The sequence below is a fragment of the Carcharhinus amblyrhynchos genome, chromosome 25 (assembly GCF_965287045.1).
Source record: "Carcharhinus amblyrhynchos chromosome 25, sCarAmb.v2.hapA, whole genome shotgun sequence".
Lineage (NCBI taxonomy): Eukaryota > Metazoa > Chordata > Chondrichthyes > Carcharhiniformes > Carcharhinidae > Carcharhinus > Carcharhinus amblyrhynchos.
In genome coordinates, this window is record NC_137348.1 from 42,505,686 (window position 1) to 42,525,012 (window position 19,327).

Consider the following 19,327-nt stretch of genomic DNA (forward strand, 5'->3'; position numbering starts at 1 on the left):
AGCTGCCAAGGTGAATGGGAAATAGAAGAACCCTGGGAGACAAAAGCTAACCTTCACTTTTGCAGTGATGTGTGCAAGGGAAAGATGGAGCCTGTGTAACTGGCTACCATTCTCTTGGCACATAGAGAGGAAAGGAGACATCAGTGGGGGGCCTGGCTCTCCAGAGGCACAAGAAGAACCCTGAGGAGGAATGGGTGCTTCACTGCCATAGGAGGGACCCCAGAGAGTGGCTGCTCAGAGGTATCATTCCAGATGGCTAACCTTCCTGCAGGCAAGTCAGAAGCAGTGTCGGCGAAGACTTTATCTGTCAAGGGAACTGGTGCCTTGCTTATGTATCCTTCTGCAGGAGTTGGTGCCACAGAGACTTGTAGAGCATCCACTCCCTGTGGCATTGGAAATCACAGCACTCTCAATGTTTACACAACTGGTTCTTTCCAGGGCTTCATACGTGTTCTTTGCGGCCTCGCGCAAATCTCCGCAGGCAGGTGCATCTAGGAGTTGTCAGATGCACTCTTCACTAGAGCACACAACTGAGTTTGTTTCAACCAGGATTTGCTCAGCTGTTCGGTTTTCTGTAGTTGCAGGATACCATTGAGTGCATTCACATAGCTCTCCGATAGCCATGGCATCAAGGAGTACAGTTCGTGAACTGCAAGGGCTCCCACTCACAAAATGTTCAGCTGGTCAGCGATCACACAAAATGCATCCTCCAGTGTGTCCTTGCTTCCCAGGGAGTGTGCATGATTCATACATCCTGAGCTACTCACAGTTCCCCGCCATGTTTGAAGATCTACAATGACTACAGTGATGGCTCTTTGGAGACAAAAGATACCCATTTAGGACATGGTTGATGATGCTAGCAGATTCAGTGAGGCTCACACTGCTACTCACACTTTGGTGGAACAGACCATAGTGATGCTAATGATTAGGTTCTGGTGCCTGGGCTGGGCTGCTGGAGCTTTGCAATACAATCCACAGAGTATGTCACACATCTTGGTCATCTGCTACACCCTTCATGGCCTGGCACTGCAATAGAGCTAGGAACTGGCTGAGGAGATGGAAGAGCAGCACGATAAGAAGCATGTCGAGGTGGTCAATAAACAGGAGGTCTTGGAAGGGAAGATGATGGCCGGGGCCAGTGGCAATGACCAAGCGGGGCAGACGAGTTACAGATGCCCTCATAATTGCCTAATTCATTGATGGTAATGAGACAAATTACTGAGGACATCCCATCATATTGACATTCCTTCCATGGTCATTGCTCTGAAACCTGACTGCTGACAACACACACCCTCACTGATAAGGCTCCTGTCACAGGAGACAGCAGCTGCCTATAGTCCCAGCAGCTGCAGTGAGCTCAAGAAGCCCTGCTGTCCTCTAGCATTGGCACTGATGGATCCTAGCAATCACCCGCACCACGGAGCGCGTATCCCATGCCACGAAGTGCGCGTCCCATACCAAGGAGCGAGTGTTCTGCAGCAGTGCAGAACTGAGATCTTGCACCAAGGTTTCCACGGCAGCCACCACTTTTACTGTGTTGATCTGGTGACCACGGAGTGTTGGCACTGTCGCCTTGGACAGAAAACAATAGGACTCCTCATTCTGTCGGGCAATTGAAGGTAAGTACCAGGTATCATTTCCTGATGCCCAGAGGCACATCAGCTGATTGGGCCTCAGTAGATTTCTAGCCTCTAGCAATTTTCTGAGCGGCAGCACCCTGGGTCATCCCTGTCTCCACTCGCTGTGGATCAGAGAAAGGGAGGTCCTCACCAGTTTGTGACCCCCAAGGCTTCTTTAAAACTCAGTCCCACCAAAATGTATTTCTCTGCGCTGGTGGAGGGTGTGGATGAAAGCTATGACAGTTCTTCAATGTCCACATCTGGGAAATCATCTTAGCTGATGTTGGAGCTCTTGTGGATCTGGCTAGTCGACTCCCTGAGCTGCTCCCCTTGTGTGTCTATGAGAGGAGGGAGATTTCTTTATGAATGGCAAGTGCCTTCATTTACAGAAGACATGAGTCACATCACCTTGATGTGATGGATGATGGTGTACTGGATCCTCACTTGGTTAATCAGCGCCCGCATCACCATTGGCACCATTGGCAAGTCGACTTCCTCCACAGCCAGCTGAAGGATTCCCTCCTTCAACTCAGGCATCCCTCCACCTATCTGGGATCTCTCCCTCTTGCTGTGTGCCAGCTTGTCCTGCATGAAGACAGGCGGAGTGTAAGCAGGACACTTGTCAAGGCAAATGCTAAGGATACTTGGCATGTGTGGTTGGTGAATAGGAACAGTGAGGTGATGAGGACATGACCCATAGGGGAGATGAAGATATGCATGGGAAAGCGAAGTGTGTCCCCACTGAGTTGGCAATGAGTGAGCTCCCTGTGAATGTATGATGGGTGTGGGTGTGTTAGAGTGGAGATGGGAAGGAAGACTTACCCTGGTTGAACAGAGATCATTCATCCTTTTGTGGCACTAACTGCCCATCCTCTGCAGGGGGTTGGCGTTGACCAGCACTGCTACCACCTCCCATGTTTTGTTGGTGTCCCTGATAGTTGGGTTCCTCCCTGTGAGGATACAGGATGTCATGCCGCTTCTCCACAGCATCTAGCAGTCTGTTGAGGGGGGCATCTGGGAACCTGGGGCAGATCTCCTTGCAGCAATGAGTAGCTGTAGACCAAGAAGTGGCTGATGTGTGCTGGAACTCCTTCATGATTAAAGTGATGGGATGATGGCGGGATGGGTCAATCCAAGGCCATGGAACCAGCATGAATCACGTGGTCTGAATTTTTTCTCTAAAGTGCGTAACACCACAGCGTGAAAACCTGCCATCGCCACCAACAGTTAAACACTGCTTTGCCCATCTGCTGCCATCACACTTCGCTAAATATAGGAAAAATTCCACCCTGTGCCTCAAGAAGAGTTGGATTGGGTTAATCTGGCTGGACTGTCAGAGAGAAAATTGATTCTTGTGATAGCAATAGGCAGGAGGTCAGATGGTCAGATTATAGCCTGTATATAATGCAGACTGGATGTTATGCTCAGTGTTGTAAAGTGACATTGAACATTTTTGTTAGATAAAACTAGTCACAGAAGAGTCAAACCATGAAATTAATTTGGGTAGATGGCAAGGGGTTGTTTGATACAGTTAAGTCCTGCTGCAATTCTGAAAGTGTTTTGGCGATATTTCTGAGATATTGATGGACTGTTAGACTATTCAGATCCTTTAATAGATACAGAGAAAACTGCTGTTAATCAGAGTTTGTTTCATTCTAGCAAATTACACGCATTCATCTGGGACTCGGCAGTTCTGGAGTTCGAAGCCTCCCAGAAGTGTGACCTCATCACCACAGGGGAACTATTCTTCCGATCAGGGTTTGGTATTGGGATGCGCAAGGACAGCCCATGGAAACAGGCTGTCTCACTCGCTATATTGAGGTAAGGACACACTATGCTAATGTTTCAGAAGCCAAGCTTATAGCTGCACCTTTATCTTCTTGGAGAGATCAGTGTTTGACATTGTAACCTTAAAATTTTCTAATCTATCTGGCTTTCCCCGTCACTCTGAGCCCACCACATTTAGTTTATCATACTCAAAGCTCAGCTCAGTCTAAATCAATCATTTCCCCCATATCCTCTCAAACTCAACACAATCATCCTTCTCAAAGAATAGTAAAGCACAGTAACAGGTCCTTCAGCCCACCAATTTTGTGCTGACACAGATGCCTCTCTAATATTTTCTTGCCTCTACATGGTCCATATCCCTCCACTCGCTGTCTATTCATATATCTATCCAGCTGCCTCTTGAATGTTGTTATAGAATCTGCTTCCACCACCTCCTCCGGCAGCATGTTCCAGTCATTCACTACCCTCTATGTGAAAAACTTGCCCCATACATCTCTTTCAAACTTTCTCCCTCTCACTTTCAATCCAAGCCCCTGAATAATTAACTCTTCGATCCTGGGAAAAAGACTCTGACCATCCATTCTATCCAACCCTGTCATAATCATGTAAACACATAAGAAGTCTCACAACACCAGGTTAAAGTCCAACAGGTTTATGTGGTAACAAAAGCCATTAGCTTTCGGAGTGCTGTCCCTTCATCAAGTATATGCGAGTTCTGTTCACAAACAGGGCATATAAAGACACAAACTCAATTTACAAAATAATGGTTGGAATGTGAATCTTTACAGGTAGTCAAGTCTTAAAGATACAGATAATGTGAGTGGAGAGAGGGTTAAGTACAGGTTAAAGAGATGTGTATTGTCTCCAGCCAGCACAGTTAGTGAGATTTTGCAAACCCTGACAAGTCATGGGGGTTACAGATAGTGTGACATGAACCCAAGACCCCATTTGAGGCTGTCCTCACGTGTGCAGAACTTGGCTATCAGACTCTGCTCAGCAACTCTGCATTATCGTGTGTCATGAAGGCTGCCTTGGAGAACACTTACCCAAAGATCAGAGGCCAAATGCCCATAACTGCTGAAGTGTTTCTCAACAGGAAGAGAACACTCTTACCAGGTGATTGTCGAGCGGTGTACATTCCTCCATTGTCATAGCATCTGCATGGTCTTCCTAATGTACCATGCCTTCGGACGTCCTTTCCTGCAGCATATCAGGTAGAAAACGTTGGCCGAGTTGTAAGAGTACGTACAGTGTACCTGGTGGATGGTGTTCTCACATGTGATGATGGCATCCATGTCGATGAACCGGCACGTCTTGCAGAGGTTGCTGTGGCAGGGTTGTGTGGTGTTGTAGTCACTGTTCTCCTAAAGGCTGGGTCGTTTGCTGTGGACAGTGGTCTGTTTGAGGTTGTGCGGTTGTTTGAAGGCAAGAAGTGGGGCTGAGGGGATGGCCTTGGCGAGATGTTCGTCTTCATCAATGACATGAAGGCTCCGGAGAAGATGTCGTAGCTTCTCCACTCTGGGGAGGTACTGGACGATGAAGGTACTCTGTCCGCCATGTTCCATGTTTGTCATCTGAGGAGGTTGGTGCGGTTTTTTGCTGTGGCGTGTCGGAACTGTCGATTGATGACTCGGCCAACATTGTCTACCTGATACGCTGCAGGAAAGGATATCCGGAGGCATGGTACATTGGGGAGAACATGCAGACGCTACGAGAACAGAGGAATGAACACCGCTCGACAATCACCAAGCAAGAGTGTTCTCTTTCTGCTGGGGAACACTTTTGTGGTTACAGGCACTCGGCCTCTGATCTTCGGGTAAGCGTTCTCCAAGGCAGCCTTCACGACACAGAGTCGCTGAGCAGAGACTGATAGCCAAGTTCTGCACACATGAGGACGGCCTCAACCGGGATCTTGGGTTCATGTCACACTATCTGTAACCCCCACGACTTGCCTGGGTTTGCAAAATCTCACTAACTGTCCTGGCTGGAGACAATACACATCTCTTTAACCTGTGCTTAATCCTCTCTCCATTCACATTGTCTGTACCTTTAAGACTTGATTATCTATAAAGACTCGCATTCCAACCATTATTTTGTAAATTAAGTTTGTATCTTTATGTGCGCTGTTTGTGAACAGAACTCCCACTTACCTGACGAAGGAGCAGCACTCCGAAAACTAGTGGCTTTTTCTATCAAATAAACCTGTTGGACTTTTAACCTGGTGTTGTCAGACTTCTTACTATGTTCACCCCAGTCCAACTTTGAATCTCCACATCATAATCATGTAAACCACTATCAGTTCCCCCTCATTCTCTGACGCTCCAATGAAAACAATCCAAATTTGTTCAATCTTTCTTCATAATCTATATCCTCCAAACCTGGCAACCTCCTGGTAAATCTCCTCTGCACCCCTTCCAATGCATCAATATTCTTCCGGTACTGTTGCGACCAGAATTATATACAATACTCCAAATGCAGTCTGACTAAAGTCTTATACAGCTGCAGCATGATTTTCCAATTCCTATACTCAATGTCTCGACTGATGAAAGCTACCATGCCATATGCCTTTTTGAACACCTTGTCCACTTGAGTTGCCACCTTCAGAGAACTGTGAATTTGCATGATCCCTCTGGATGCTAATATTTCTAAGGGCTCTATCATTTTCTGTATACTTTCCTTCTGCAGGAGACCTTCCAAATGGCATCATTTCACATTTGTCTGGGTTAAATTCCATCTACCATCTTTCAGCCCAGGTCTCTAGCCAATTTATATCCTGCTGTATCCTTTGACAATCCTTTTCACTATCCACTACTCCCCCAATTTTTGGAATGGAGTGGATAGTCAGAGCATTTTTTCCCAGAGTTAATTAACTTAATTACTCAGGGGCATAGATTGAAAGTGAGAGGGGGAAAGTTTAAAAGAGATGTATGGGGCAAAGTTTTTCACATAGAGAGTGGTGAATGCCTGGAACAACCTGCCAGAGAAGATGGTGGAAGCAGCTTCTGTAACAACTTTCAAAAAGCATTGGGATAGATACAAGAATAGACAGGGAATAGAACTGTATTGACCACATAGAGGCAAGAATATTCACTAATCAGACCACCGACATTTTCTTCCAAATCATTTATATAAATATTACAAACAACAGCGGCCCCAGCACTGATCCTTGTGGAACACCACTTATCACAGATCTCTAGTTAGAAAAGTTACCTTCCACTGCTATTCCCTACTCTCTATGCCCAAGCCAATTTTGCATCCATCTTACCAATTCACCCCAGATCCCATATGACTTCACCTTCTGTATCAGCCTGCCATGAGGAACCTTATCGAAGGCTTTACTAAAGTCCATGTATACAACATCCACTGCCCTGCCCTAGTCAATTCTTCTTGTCACTTCCTCAAATAACTCAAATCAAGTTTGGTAGATATGACCTCTCCTTCACAGAATCATGCTACTATCACTAATAAGTCTATTCTCTTCCAGATGTGAGTACATCCTGTCCCTAAGAATCTTCTCCAATAATTTCCCCACCACTCATATAAGGCTCACAGGCCTGTAATTTCCTGGATTATCTCTTCTGCCCTTCTTAAATAGGGAAACAATGTTAGCTACTCTCCAATCCTCTGGTACCTCACACGTGACTAAAGAGACACAAAGATTTTGACCAAGGCCTCAGCAATTTCTTCCCTTGCCTCTCTCAGTATTCTGGGATAGACCCTATGTGGTCTTGGGAACCAGTCCACCTTAATGTTTTTCAAAACCTCCAATACCTCCTTTTTAATCACAACATGTCCTAGAATGTCAACATCCTCCTTTCTACACTCACCATCCACCACAAAGTACTCATTAAGGACCTCATCCATCTCGTCTGGCTCTTGGACCTTTCCTTTCCTTAGCTACCCTCTTCTTCCTTATATATGCATAAAAAGCCTTAGGATTCTCCTTAACCCTGTCTGCCAAGGGCATTATATGGCTCCTTTTTGCCCGCCTAAGTCCCTGTTTAAGTTCTTTCCTGCTGTTTTTGTATTTGTCACAAGCCTTATCCACTTTCAATTTCCTGAAACTTACGTATGTCTCATTTTTCTTTTTCGCTAAGCTCACAATCTCTCTTGTAATCCAGGATTTCCGAATCTTGCCACCTTTATCCTTCATTTCCACAAAGACGCACTTGTCCTGAATTGTTAACAACTGACTTTTAAAAGACTCCCACTTATCGGATGTGAACTGACCCTCCAATAGCCAATCTCAGTCTACATTCTCTAGCTCCTGCCTACTGCTGTCATAGTTAGCCTTCCCCCAGTTTAGTACTTCCACTCTGGGACTACTCTTCTACAAGTATCTTGAAACTTATAGAATTGTGGTCACTGTTGCCAAAATCATCCCACACAGAGACATCAATCACCTGGGCTTGTTTCCCAGAACCAGGTTTTATTCAGCCCCTTTCCAAGTTAGACTATCTACATACTGCCTCAAGCAGCATTCTTGGACACACTGAACAAACCCTGCCTGGTCCAAGCCCCTGGCACTAAAGGAATCCCAGTCTATGTTGGGAAAGTTAAAATCGCCCATCACAACCCTGTTGCTGATACATCTTCCCATAATCTGCTGACATATCAGTTCCTCCATTTCACACTGGCTGTTGGGAGGTCTATAGTACAATCCCGACAGTGTGATTGCACCACTCCTATTCCTGAGTTCTACTCATATGGTCTCACTGCATGATCCCAACAAGATGTCCTCCCTCTGTACTGCTGTGACATTCTCCCTAATCAGAAATTGATCTACACGTTCTTTAATTCCTAGTCTGGATCGATCAGCTACTCTTAGAAGAGAATCCATAGAATCTCTACAGTGCAGAAGGAGGCCATTCAGCCCATTCAGCCTGCACCAACCACAATTCCACCCAGGCCCTATCCCCGCAACGCCATGTATTTACCCTGTTAATCTCCCTAACGCTGAGGGGCAATTTAGCATGATCAATCAATCTAATCCACATATCTTTCGGACTCTTTGTTGAGGTTTAGTTAGATGGATAATATCTAAACAGGTTAGAAACACTTAGCAGCAACTGTGGAAAGAACAGATAAATTAATGATCCCTTTAGCAATGCCCTCTCTGAGCTCACTTTGTCTATGGGATCCATCTCCAGTTTCCAGTTAAATTGCCGACCACCCAACTTCACTTATTTTGCCTCATATTATTGATACTTCTCTCCCTTCAGATACTGTCACTCTCTCTTTCAGAATTGGTGTCATCAGCCCGTCTTCAAAAAAACCAAACCTTCACCCCACTGTCTTTGCCTGTCACATAGGGTGCCTTATCCATCCCACAGATATTTTACCCTCCCAAAGTGTGTCTGATCTCTCCCATAGTGTGTTTTACACTCATAAAGTGTGCAAGTTTTAGATTATATGATGGTCTATACAAAGAACTTGTCATCAAACCTTTTGAATAAAAACAAATGTACAAAGTTTAAGGAAGCTTCAATCTAGAATCTGCTTAAATATTCTGGTTCCTCAATATGATTTTCCCAACACAAGTTTATGGAATTGCAAAATATGCATGACATACTGTCAAAGCAGAGTAATGATATATTTTCAGCAGAATTTAGCTATCAAATAAATCCACAAAATGACAAAATGTACAGCAAAGAAACAGGCCATTTGGCCCAACAGATCTATGCTAGCATTTATGTTCCAATGACCCTCCTCCTGCCCTACATTAAAATAACCTATTCTTGTTCCTCCCTCACATACTTGGCTTACATGCATCTAAATTATTTGCCTCAACTATCTCATGTGGTAGCAAGTTCAACTTTCAAACCACAATCTGGGTAAAGACATTTCTCCTGAAGTCCTTATTGGATTTTTGATATTCGTTGCTAGGATGTGGATGTTGCTGGATAGGCCAGCATTTGTTGTCCATCTCTAACTGCCCTTGTGACGCTGGTGGTTAGTGGCTTGCTCAGACATTTCAGAGAGCAAATAAGAGTCAACCACATTATCATGGATCTGGAGTTCACATAAGACCAGAGCGAGTAATTTCTTTCCCTAAAGGATATAAGTGAACCAGATGGATTTTTTAGTAGTTTTGAGGTGATCATTAACCAAGGCAACTTTTTATTCCAACTAAAACTCAGGTCTCCAGATTATGACATCTGAATTACTAGTCCAGTAAAACTGTCACTACACAACTATACCCTTGATTATTAATGGAAAAAACTTGATTCTTTGACAGTGATTGGCTCCAAATACTGTGATTTTCCAATATTTGTTTGCCCAGTTCCTGGAGGCACACCTCATCACCTTGCTCCATGCCTGTGGAATAGTGTGCCTTAAACTATATAATCTGTTATCTCTCTCTGATGGAGAGAGGTGTCCATGGTCCTTTGTGTACTAGAGTTAACTGGCATCATCATTACCACACCATTCAATAAACCTAGGTGGAGTCCAGGGGAAATTGGTGACACACAGGGAGATGAGTTCCCTAAAGCGCACACATACAAATTAGAAGCAGGAGTGGGCCATTTGGCCCCTCAAGCCAGTACCTAGAACATAATGTTCAGTTCCTCTCAAAAACTTTAGTAACTAGTTCTTTTTTTTTCATCTTTTTCTAGTTTCCATGAGAATGGCTTTATGGAGGACCTGGACAAGACCTGGGTTAGATATCAGGAGTGTGACTCTCGTAGCAATGCTCCAGCAACTCTGACCTTTGAAAACATGGCAGGTAAGCTATCCAAGTACCTGATGGAAAATTCCATATTTTGCTGCTTTGGAGGAGCCCTTAGGAATAAAAGACTTCAAGGACCCAATGCCTGATCAAATCACTTTTCAATCCCCTCTTAATCACACTGCCAGCATAATAATCAACCCAACATCATCCATTTGTATTGCCAGTATAGAAAGCAAAGGCAGGAAGGTACAATAGAGGCACAGGACTCGTTCCACAGCCTGGCACTACCATGGCGATTCGTAATGATCAAAGATGAGACAGTCAACTATTTTCATCCATCAATATGAGAACAATTGGATATCAGAATTTATTTTAAATTTAAAAGCCTGCCTTTTAGTGGTTTCTTGCAATTGCTGTTATACAACAGTCAATATTCACCTCTCCAGAGCTGCCAACATCCTCCAGGTAATTGGTGAAAGAGTAATGACCATGGAGAGAATTTGATAACTGGAAGGGCTGTTTCCAGGGTAACATGACAGCGAGCTTTGATTAAAGTTGTACTCGGCATTGATGAGTACAGGTTACCGCATCGTAGTCACATTTATGTTGTTTGTGACACAAGTTGCAGTCAACCTGTGAATGAAAATCTCGCAGCAAGGATTTGTTCAATGTTGTTCTCTGGGAGGCTAGAGAGGTGATTGCAGAGCCTCTGGCTCTGATCTTCAGGTCATCAGGTCATCGTTGGTCTCTGGTATAGTACCGGAAGATTGGAGGACAGCGAATGTTGTCCCCTTGTTTAAGAAGATGAACAGAGACTTCCCCGGGAATTATAGACCGGTGAGTCTTACTTCTGTTGTGGGCAAGGTTTTAGAAAGAATTATTAGGATAGGATTTATAGTTATCTGGAGAGTAATGAATTGATTAGAGACAGTCAGCATGGTTTTGTAGCAGGTAGGTCGTGCCTTACTAACCTTATTGAGTTCTTTGAGAAAGTGACCAAAGAGGTGGATAGGGGTAAGGCAGTTGACGTGGTGTATATGGATTTTAGTAAGGCGTTTGATAAGGTTCACCATGGTGGGCTTCTGCGGAAAATGCAGATGTATGGGATTGGGGGTAATCTAGGTACTTGGATCAGGAATTGGCTGGCAGATAGGAGACAGAGGGTGGTGGTTGATGGTGAATATTCGTCATGGAGTTCAGTTACGAGCGGTGTGCCTCAGGGATCTGTTTTGGGGCCACTGCTGTTTGTAATTTTTATTAATGATCTGGATGAGGGTATAGTTGGGTGGATTAGTAAGTTTGCTGATGACACCAAAGTCGGTGGTGTGGTAGATTGTGAGGAAGGGTGTCATAGTTTGCAAGGTGACTTAGACAGGTTGCAGAGCTGGGCCGCGAGGTGGCGGATGGAGCTTAATGTGGAGAAGTGTGAGGTAATTCATTTCGGTAGGAGTAACAGATGTGTTCAGTATAGGGCTAACGGGAGGACTTTGAATAGTGTGGAGGAGCAGAGGGATCTAGGTGTATGTGTACATAGATCCCTGAAGGTTGGGAATCAAGTAGATAAGGTAGTTAAGAAGGCATACGGTGTCTTGGCGTTTATTGGTAGGGGGATTGAATTTAGGAGTCGCAGCGTCATGTTGCAACTGTACACAACTCTGGTGCGGCCGCATTTGGAGTACTGTGTGCAGTTCTGGTCCCCACATTACAGGAAGGACGTTGAGGCTTTGGAGAGGGTGCAGAGGAGGTTTACCAGGATGTTGCCTGGTATGGAGGGGAGGTCATATGAGGAGAGACTGAGGGATTTGGGGTTGTTTTCGCTGGAAAGAAGGAGGCTAAGAGGGGATCTTATTGAAACATATAAGATGATTAGAGGTTTAGATAGGGTGGATAGTGATAGCCTTTTTCCTCGGATGGAGAATGCTAGCACGAGGGGGCATGGCTTTAAATTAAGGGGTGGTAGTTATAGGACGGATGTCAGGGGTAGTTTCTTTACCCAGAGGGTGGTGAGGGATTGGAATGCCCTGCCTGCTGCGGTTGTAAATGCGCCTAGTTTGGAGGCGTTTAAGAGATCTATGGATAGGTTTATGGACGAAAAGGGATTGGTTTAGATTAGTGGGTCAGTGGTTTTTTTTTAAAACACTGGTCGGCGCAACATCGTGGGCCGAAGGGCCTGTTCTGCGCTGTAATGTTCTATGTTCTATATGTTGTCACCCCTGACAAATACTCTGTGAGATTAGTTAACAACTGACACATACCCATCAAGCGTGTTAAGAATAGGTGTGACATACACTGATTAGAAAAGAAATGGGATTTGCTGGGACTTGCAATTTGAATCTTTTATTTGAGTTTCATTCTGGGGAATCAGTGCTTCCATCTCTCACTGAACTTTGTTCCTTATTTCCTTTCCTTTAGGTGTATTTATGTTGGTTGCTGGAGGGATTGTTGCAGGAATATTCTTGATATTCATTGAGATTGCTTACAAGCGCCACAAAGATGCTCGGAGGAAGCAGATGCAGTTGGCTTTTGCTGCTGTCAATGTTTGGAGAAAGAACCTGCAGGTATGTTTTAGAACTTGGTCCCAGAATCTTCCAGATCACATCACTGAGGTACTACTAGTGACATAAATCCTGCTTAAAGATTGCAAAATAGCATTCTTCTGTGCTATACCATTCAGCCTAGTGAGCCCAATCCCGTTCCTGGCACAAACAATTTAACTAATCCTTATAGATCTTGGAACCTTTTCTCTCAGATGTTTATCCAATTGAAAGTTACAGCTGAAGCTGCCTCCACCACACTCCCAGGCAGTACATTCCAGATCCTAACCATATGCTGTGTAAGGAAGTATTTCCTCATCTGACCATTGGTTCTTTTGCCAATTAATCACCTTAAATCACTGCCCCACCTTAAATCACTGCCCTCTACTTTAGGATCCTTCTGTGAATGAGAACAATGTCTCCTGATTCACTCTGCCCAGATTCCCCATGAATCTCTATCAAATATCCTCTTAACCTGCTCTTCTCTAAGGAGAACAGCCCCAGCTTAAGTACATTAGCACTTGGAAATAGGAGCGGGAGTACACAGTACAACCTGCTCAGTTATCCAATACAATCACAACTGAATTTCTGCCTCAGCTCCACTTTTCTGTCTGTTTGTCTTAACTCCCTGAGAGATTAACATTTCAGTTATCATTCCTCCGTAACCCTCTGGGATAGAAAGTTTTAAAGATTTGCAACCAGGTGAGTGAAGAAATTTCTCATCATCTCAGTCCTGAATCATTGTTCCCTTAAACTGAGACTGCTCCTATGTTCTAGACTCCTCAGCCAGCGGAAACAACCTCTGTATTTAACCCTGTCAAGCCCCTTCAAAGTCTTGCGTGTTTCAATGAGATCATCTCTCATTCTTCTAAACTCCAGAGAATATAGCCTCAATTTATTCAGCTTCTTATCACAGGAGAACCCTCTCATCCCAGGAACTAATCCAAAGAATCTTCGCTGTACCACCTCCAAGGCAAGTATATCCTTCCTTAGATACGGAGACCAAAACCATGCACCATACTTGAGGTATAATCTCACCATATACAACTATAGCAAGACTTTCTTGTTCTTGTACTCCAATCTCCTTGCAGTCAAGGCCAATATGCCATTTGTCTTTCTAATTGCTTGCTGCACCTGCATGTTAACTTTCTCTTTTCCTAGTATGAGTACAAGTCTCTCCAAACATCAACACTGAAAAGTTCCATACCTTTCAAAAATATTCTTTTTTAATTCTTACTACAAAATAAATAACCTAACACTTGCCTATAGTATATTTCATCTTTGGTTTGTTGCTCACTCACTCAACCTGTCTATAACTTTTTGCAACTCTTTGTGTCCTCCTCACAGCTTACGTTCCCAACTAGTTTTGTATCATCAATGTCACTCTCAGTCTCTTTATCTAAGTCATTAATATTGTTTGTAAATAGTATGGCCCTTACATTGATCTTTACGGCACTCAAAGTTACAATCTACCAATTTGAAGACACCCCATTTATCCTGAATCTCTGTTTTCTGTCCATTAACCAATCCTCCATCTACATACATTATCATGAACTTTATCTTACAAGTTAACTTCCTGCATGGCATCTTATGAAATGGCTTTTAGAATACTAGGTCTATTAATTCTCTTTTATCTACCCTAATAGTTGCATCTTTAATCAGCTTCCCCAATTTATCCATGTAACTGAAGGCTCCTCATTCTCATACCCATTCTCTTAAATCTTTCGCCACCCTCAAGCCTTGACATCCTCCCTAAGGTACAGTGCTTAGAATTGAGCATAAACTCCATTTAAGACTGAACCAGTGTTTTATAAAGGTTCATCATAATGTCATTACTTCTGTACTCCATTGCCAGAAATTTACGTCTGCCCCGATTCTGGGAACAGGCGAGGCTCAGAGAATGGCATTCTCCGTTGGCTTTGGGCAAAACTCAGGCGGACGTGTCGGTCAAATTCCGCCCTATGTCTCAAATTATAAAGCCCTAGACTTCATATTTTCTTCCTCAACCTGCCCTATCACCTTCAATGATTTATACACGTGCTCCCAACTCTCCCTATTCTTGCACCCCCCTCCTGTAGAATTGTACCTTTATTTTGTATTGCCTTTCCTCTTCCTACCTAGCAAAACAAAATACTTCACACTTAGAATCATAGAGTCACAGAGGTTTACAGCATGGAAATGGGCCCTTCGGCCCAACTTGTCTATGTTGCCCTTTTTTTCAAACCCCGAAGCTAATCCCAATTGCCTGCATTTGACCCATATCTCTCAATACATTTCATACCCATGCAATTATTTAAATGTTTTTTAAAAGACAAAATTGTACCTGCCTTTATTACTACCTCTGGCAGCTTGTTCCAGACACTCACCACCCTCTGTGTGAAAGAATTGCTCCTCTGGACACTTTTGTATCTCTCCCTCTCACCTTAAACCTAAGTCCTCTAGTTTTAGACTCCCCTACCTTTGGGAAAAGATATTGACTATCTAGCTGATCTATGCCCCTTATTGTATAGACATCTATAAGATCACCCCTCAGCCTCCTATGGTCCAGAGAAAAATGTCCCAGTCTATCCAGTCTCTCCTTATAACTCAATCCATCAAGTCCCAGTAGCATCCTAGTAAATCTTTTCTGCACTCTTTCTAGTTTAATAATATCCATTCTATAATAGAGTGACCAGAATTGCACACAGTATTCCAAGTGTGGCCTTACCAACGTCTTGTACAACTTCAACAAGACATTTCAACTCTTCTATTCTATGTTCTGACCAATGAAACCAAGCATGCCAAATGCCTTCTTTACCACTCTGTCTACCTGTGACTCCACTTTCAAGGAGCTATGAACATGTACCCCTAGATCTCTTTGTTCTGTAACTTTCCCCAACGCCCTACCATTTGCAGAGTAAGTTCTGCCCTGGTTCAATCTACCAAAATGCATCACCTTGTATTTGTCTAAATTAAACTCCATCTGCCATTCGTCAGCCTGCTGGCCGAACTGATCAAGATCCCATTGCAATTGGAGATAACTTTCTTCACTGTCCACTATGCCACCAATCTTAATGTCATCTGCAAACTTACTAACCATGCCTCCTATATTCTCATCCAAATCATTAATATAAATGACAAATAACAGTGGATCCAGCACAGATCCTTGAGGCACACCACCAGTCACAGGCCCCCAGTTTGAAAAACAACTCTCTACAACCACCCTCTGGCTTCTGTCAAGAAGCCAATTTTGTATCCATTTAGATACCTCACCCTGGATCCCGTGAGATTTAACCTTATGCAACAATCTACCATGCCGTACCTTGTCAAAGACCTTGCTAAAGTCCACGCAGACAACATCAGCTGCACTGCCCTCATCTACCTTCTTGGTTACCCCTTTGAAAAACTCAATCAAATTTGTGAGACATGATTTTCCACTCACAAAGCCATGCTGACTGTCCCTAATTAGTCTTTGCTTTTCTAAACGCCTTCTAACAATTTACCCACCACAGATGTCAGACTCACTGGCCTGTAGTTCCCAGGCTTTTCCTGCAGCCCTTTTTGAACAAAGACAACTTCTCTGCATTCAACTGAATTTGCCTTGTATCCGTCCATTCCACCACCTGTCTATATCCTCTCAAAATCTATCACCATTCTCCTTATAGTTCACAATACTTCCAAAAATTGTGTTACCTGCACCCTTTTGAAATTGTGCCCTGGCCACCCAAGTCTACACCATTAGTATAGATAAAGAAAAGCAATGGTCCTAATACTGACCCCTGAAAAACCCCACTGTGCACCATGGTGTAATCTGAAGAACACCTGTTCACTACTCTGTTTCCTGTCTCTCAGTCAACTTTCCTTTCCTTTCTGTCCCACAGCCTTCAATTTTGCTAACAAACCTGTTACATGGCACTTTATCAAATGCTTCTTGTTATTGTCTCAACAAAACTGTGCACATAAACAACCCGAGAATCTCACAGTCCTCTCTTTAACATTTCTGGGGAATAATTGAAGTGTGCTGTTGGTTGTGATCATAGAACATAGAACACTACAGCACAAACAGGCCCTTCGGCCCACAATTTGCGCTGATCATATCCCTACCTACTGTGGAGTGATCACCACTCCGCAGATTGCAGTTAATTTCACAAACTATTTTCTTCATCAGTGTTGCAATATCACACATTGGTGTAGCTATCTGACTGCTTAACAAGTTACACTCCTTCATTAGTTTAGAATTTGGAATTTTCTAAATCAGAACGAGGAGATTATGCGGATGTCCCACTGACTACACTGGGCCCTCTGTATTTTATGATATACATTACTGCCCTAATTTCTCACAAAACAATCCTCAAGCCCTTTGTTCATGAAAACCACTACCACGTAGCCAACTCCTCTCCCATCCAAAGTCCTTGAATGAGTTGTTAAATCTTAAATCCATGCCCATCTTTCCCAGAACTACATGTTTTAAATCCTCCAGTCACATTTCCACTGCCACAGTACTCAAACAGTTCTTAAAGATAAACTATCCCTCCTTGTCCTTGACGATCTGTCTGCATCTTTTAACCTGGTCGACCATCCTCTTCCAAAGCCCCTTCACTGTCTGGATGGGACTAATCTCACCTGATTTCATTCTTATCTGTCTAATCTTAGCCAAAAAATCATTTCCCCCTTTTGTTCCATTATGTCTAGTGACTCCCAAGAATCTTTCTTTGCCCCCTCCCATTTTTCATCTACAAACTGCCCCTTGGTAACATTATCCAAGTGTCAGGGCCCACTTGTAAGCTGGCAATCCTCAGCTCTACCTCACTTCTCTTGATCATTTCACTGTCACTACATTATCAAGCTACATGCCTGACATCCAATACTGATGAGCAGAAGATTCTTCCAGCTAAATACTGGGAAAATTAAAGCCAATGGCTGGTGTCTTTCAGCCCCCCACCCCTCCCGTGCCAGCGGCATGTTTCCCATGTCAGAGGCAGCTCGCCATTGGCCACTGGTGGAATTTTCCTGTGTCGCTGAGGTCTCTGACATTTTGCATGACTTGCCCACCCCACTGCTGAGGAACCCACCGTAAGGGAGCACTTTCAGAGGGACTGGAAAATCCCACTGACAGAAACGCTGGAAAATCTTATCCATTGTCTTTGGTACCCACTGCAAATTCCATCCATTTTCACCACTGTAACACTACCCAATTCCTCTCCTGCCTCAGCTCATCAGCAGCTGAAAACTTCATCCATGCCGTTTTTACTTCTAAACCTGTATACTCAATGCACTTGAGGCCAGCTCTCCAAATACTACCCTGCATAAATGTGCGGTCATTCAAAACTCTGCTGCCCATGTCCTAACTCACACCAACTCCCATTCATCAATCCCCACTGTGGTCACTAAACTGCATTGGCTCTGGATAAGCAATGCCTCCATTTTAAAATTCTCATTCTTGTTTTCACATCCTGTTTCACACCATAGCCTCCTGCTCGCTAACCCTGTAATCTCCACCAACCCTATAACTCACTTAGATCTCTCCACCCCACCAATCCTGTTCTCTTAGGCACTCCCGATTTTAATTGCTCCATCACTGGCGGCCTTGCTTAGGCCCCTAAACTCTAGAATTCCCCCCTTAAATCTCTATGCTTGTCTTTCCTGCTTTAAGATGCTCGTTTAAAACATATCTCTTTAACAAGCCTTTGGTCATTTGGGATAATACCTCTTTATCTAGATCAGTGTCAAGTTTTGTTCTAGAATGCTCCTGTAAAGCATCTTGGCATGTTTATTATATTAAAAACGCTATATAAATGCAAGTTATTTTTACTGTTGCTTTGTGTACTCTGTATATGTCCTGACCTTGTAATGTGCACTCTGTATATGTCCTGATCTCGCAACGTGCACTGTGTATATGTCCTGCCCTTTGCAACGTGCACTGTGTATGTGTCCTGCTCCCTGTGATGTGTATCTGTGAAGCAGAGTATGGAATTCCCTTCACAGATTTGGATTTGGCCACCAGGTGAAACAGATTGCTTCTTTTACAAGTTTAGAAACTACGTGGTTTGTGATAAATTTCTGCTGATTTTTCAAAAGAATTGGTCTTAATGTAATCTTGTCAGGGATGGAATTGCATTTGTTTTAAAACCTTGTATAAGTGTAGTTTCTCCCCCTCCCTTAATGTTTAAGTCTAATGTATATTTCCATATGTGATATAGAGTCCATGATCGAAGCATTGATGTATTACATAGACTCAGTACCTCTATGCCCTCCAAGTGGGGCAGAGACACTAAAAGGTGTGTGAGTTTGGGCACCAAAGTGCCTGGCTTGGGACCTTACTCAAATGGGCATTTTCCCAGTGGGTGCTGAACAGACTATTTAAGATTCGAATGATGCTGTAATGAGAACCCTGTGATGCCACGCCTCTGATTTCCATAATGGCTGTCAAGAGCACCCAAAAGGTAAGTGACTGTTCCTCTGTGATTTTTTGAGCACTTTACTGATTTCTGTTTGGGAATATTAGCTCAGGGAATAGTCACAGATCCGGTTCCAATTGTGACGTTAACTTTCTAGGGTTTTAGAGAAGTGCTCTTGTCATTGGTTTTGGTTGTCGTTTGGAAAGATGAATACATGGAGAGATGTTGGGCTTCTTCTAGATGGTGGGAGCATCAGAAACGTTTGAAATGTACAATGTCTGGTGGCTTACTGGGGCTTTGTTGCAGTGTAACCCTGTTCGGCACTTTGTCCACATA

General features: G+C 43.7%; 1 protein-coding gene across 5 annotated transcripts in view; it reads left to right on the plus strand.

Moving 5' to 3' along the window:
- Positions 1–19,327, plus strand: part of grin1a (glutamate receptor, ionotropic, N-methyl D-aspartate 1a) — a 201,296-nt gene that overhangs the window by 145,013 nt on the left and 36,956 nt on the right. For all 5 annotated transcript variants that reach the window (XM_080212517.1, XM_080212514.1, XM_080212515.1 and 2 more), the window contains 3 exons: positions 3,279–3,440; positions 10,025–10,134; positions 12,493–12,638. In XM_080212517.1, coding sequence (XP_080068643.1) covers positions 3,279–3,440; positions 10,025–10,134; positions 12,493–12,638 — 418 coding nt within the window. The remainder of the gene's footprint in view (positions 1–3,278; positions 3,441–10,024; positions 10,135–12,492; positions 12,639–19,327) is intronic.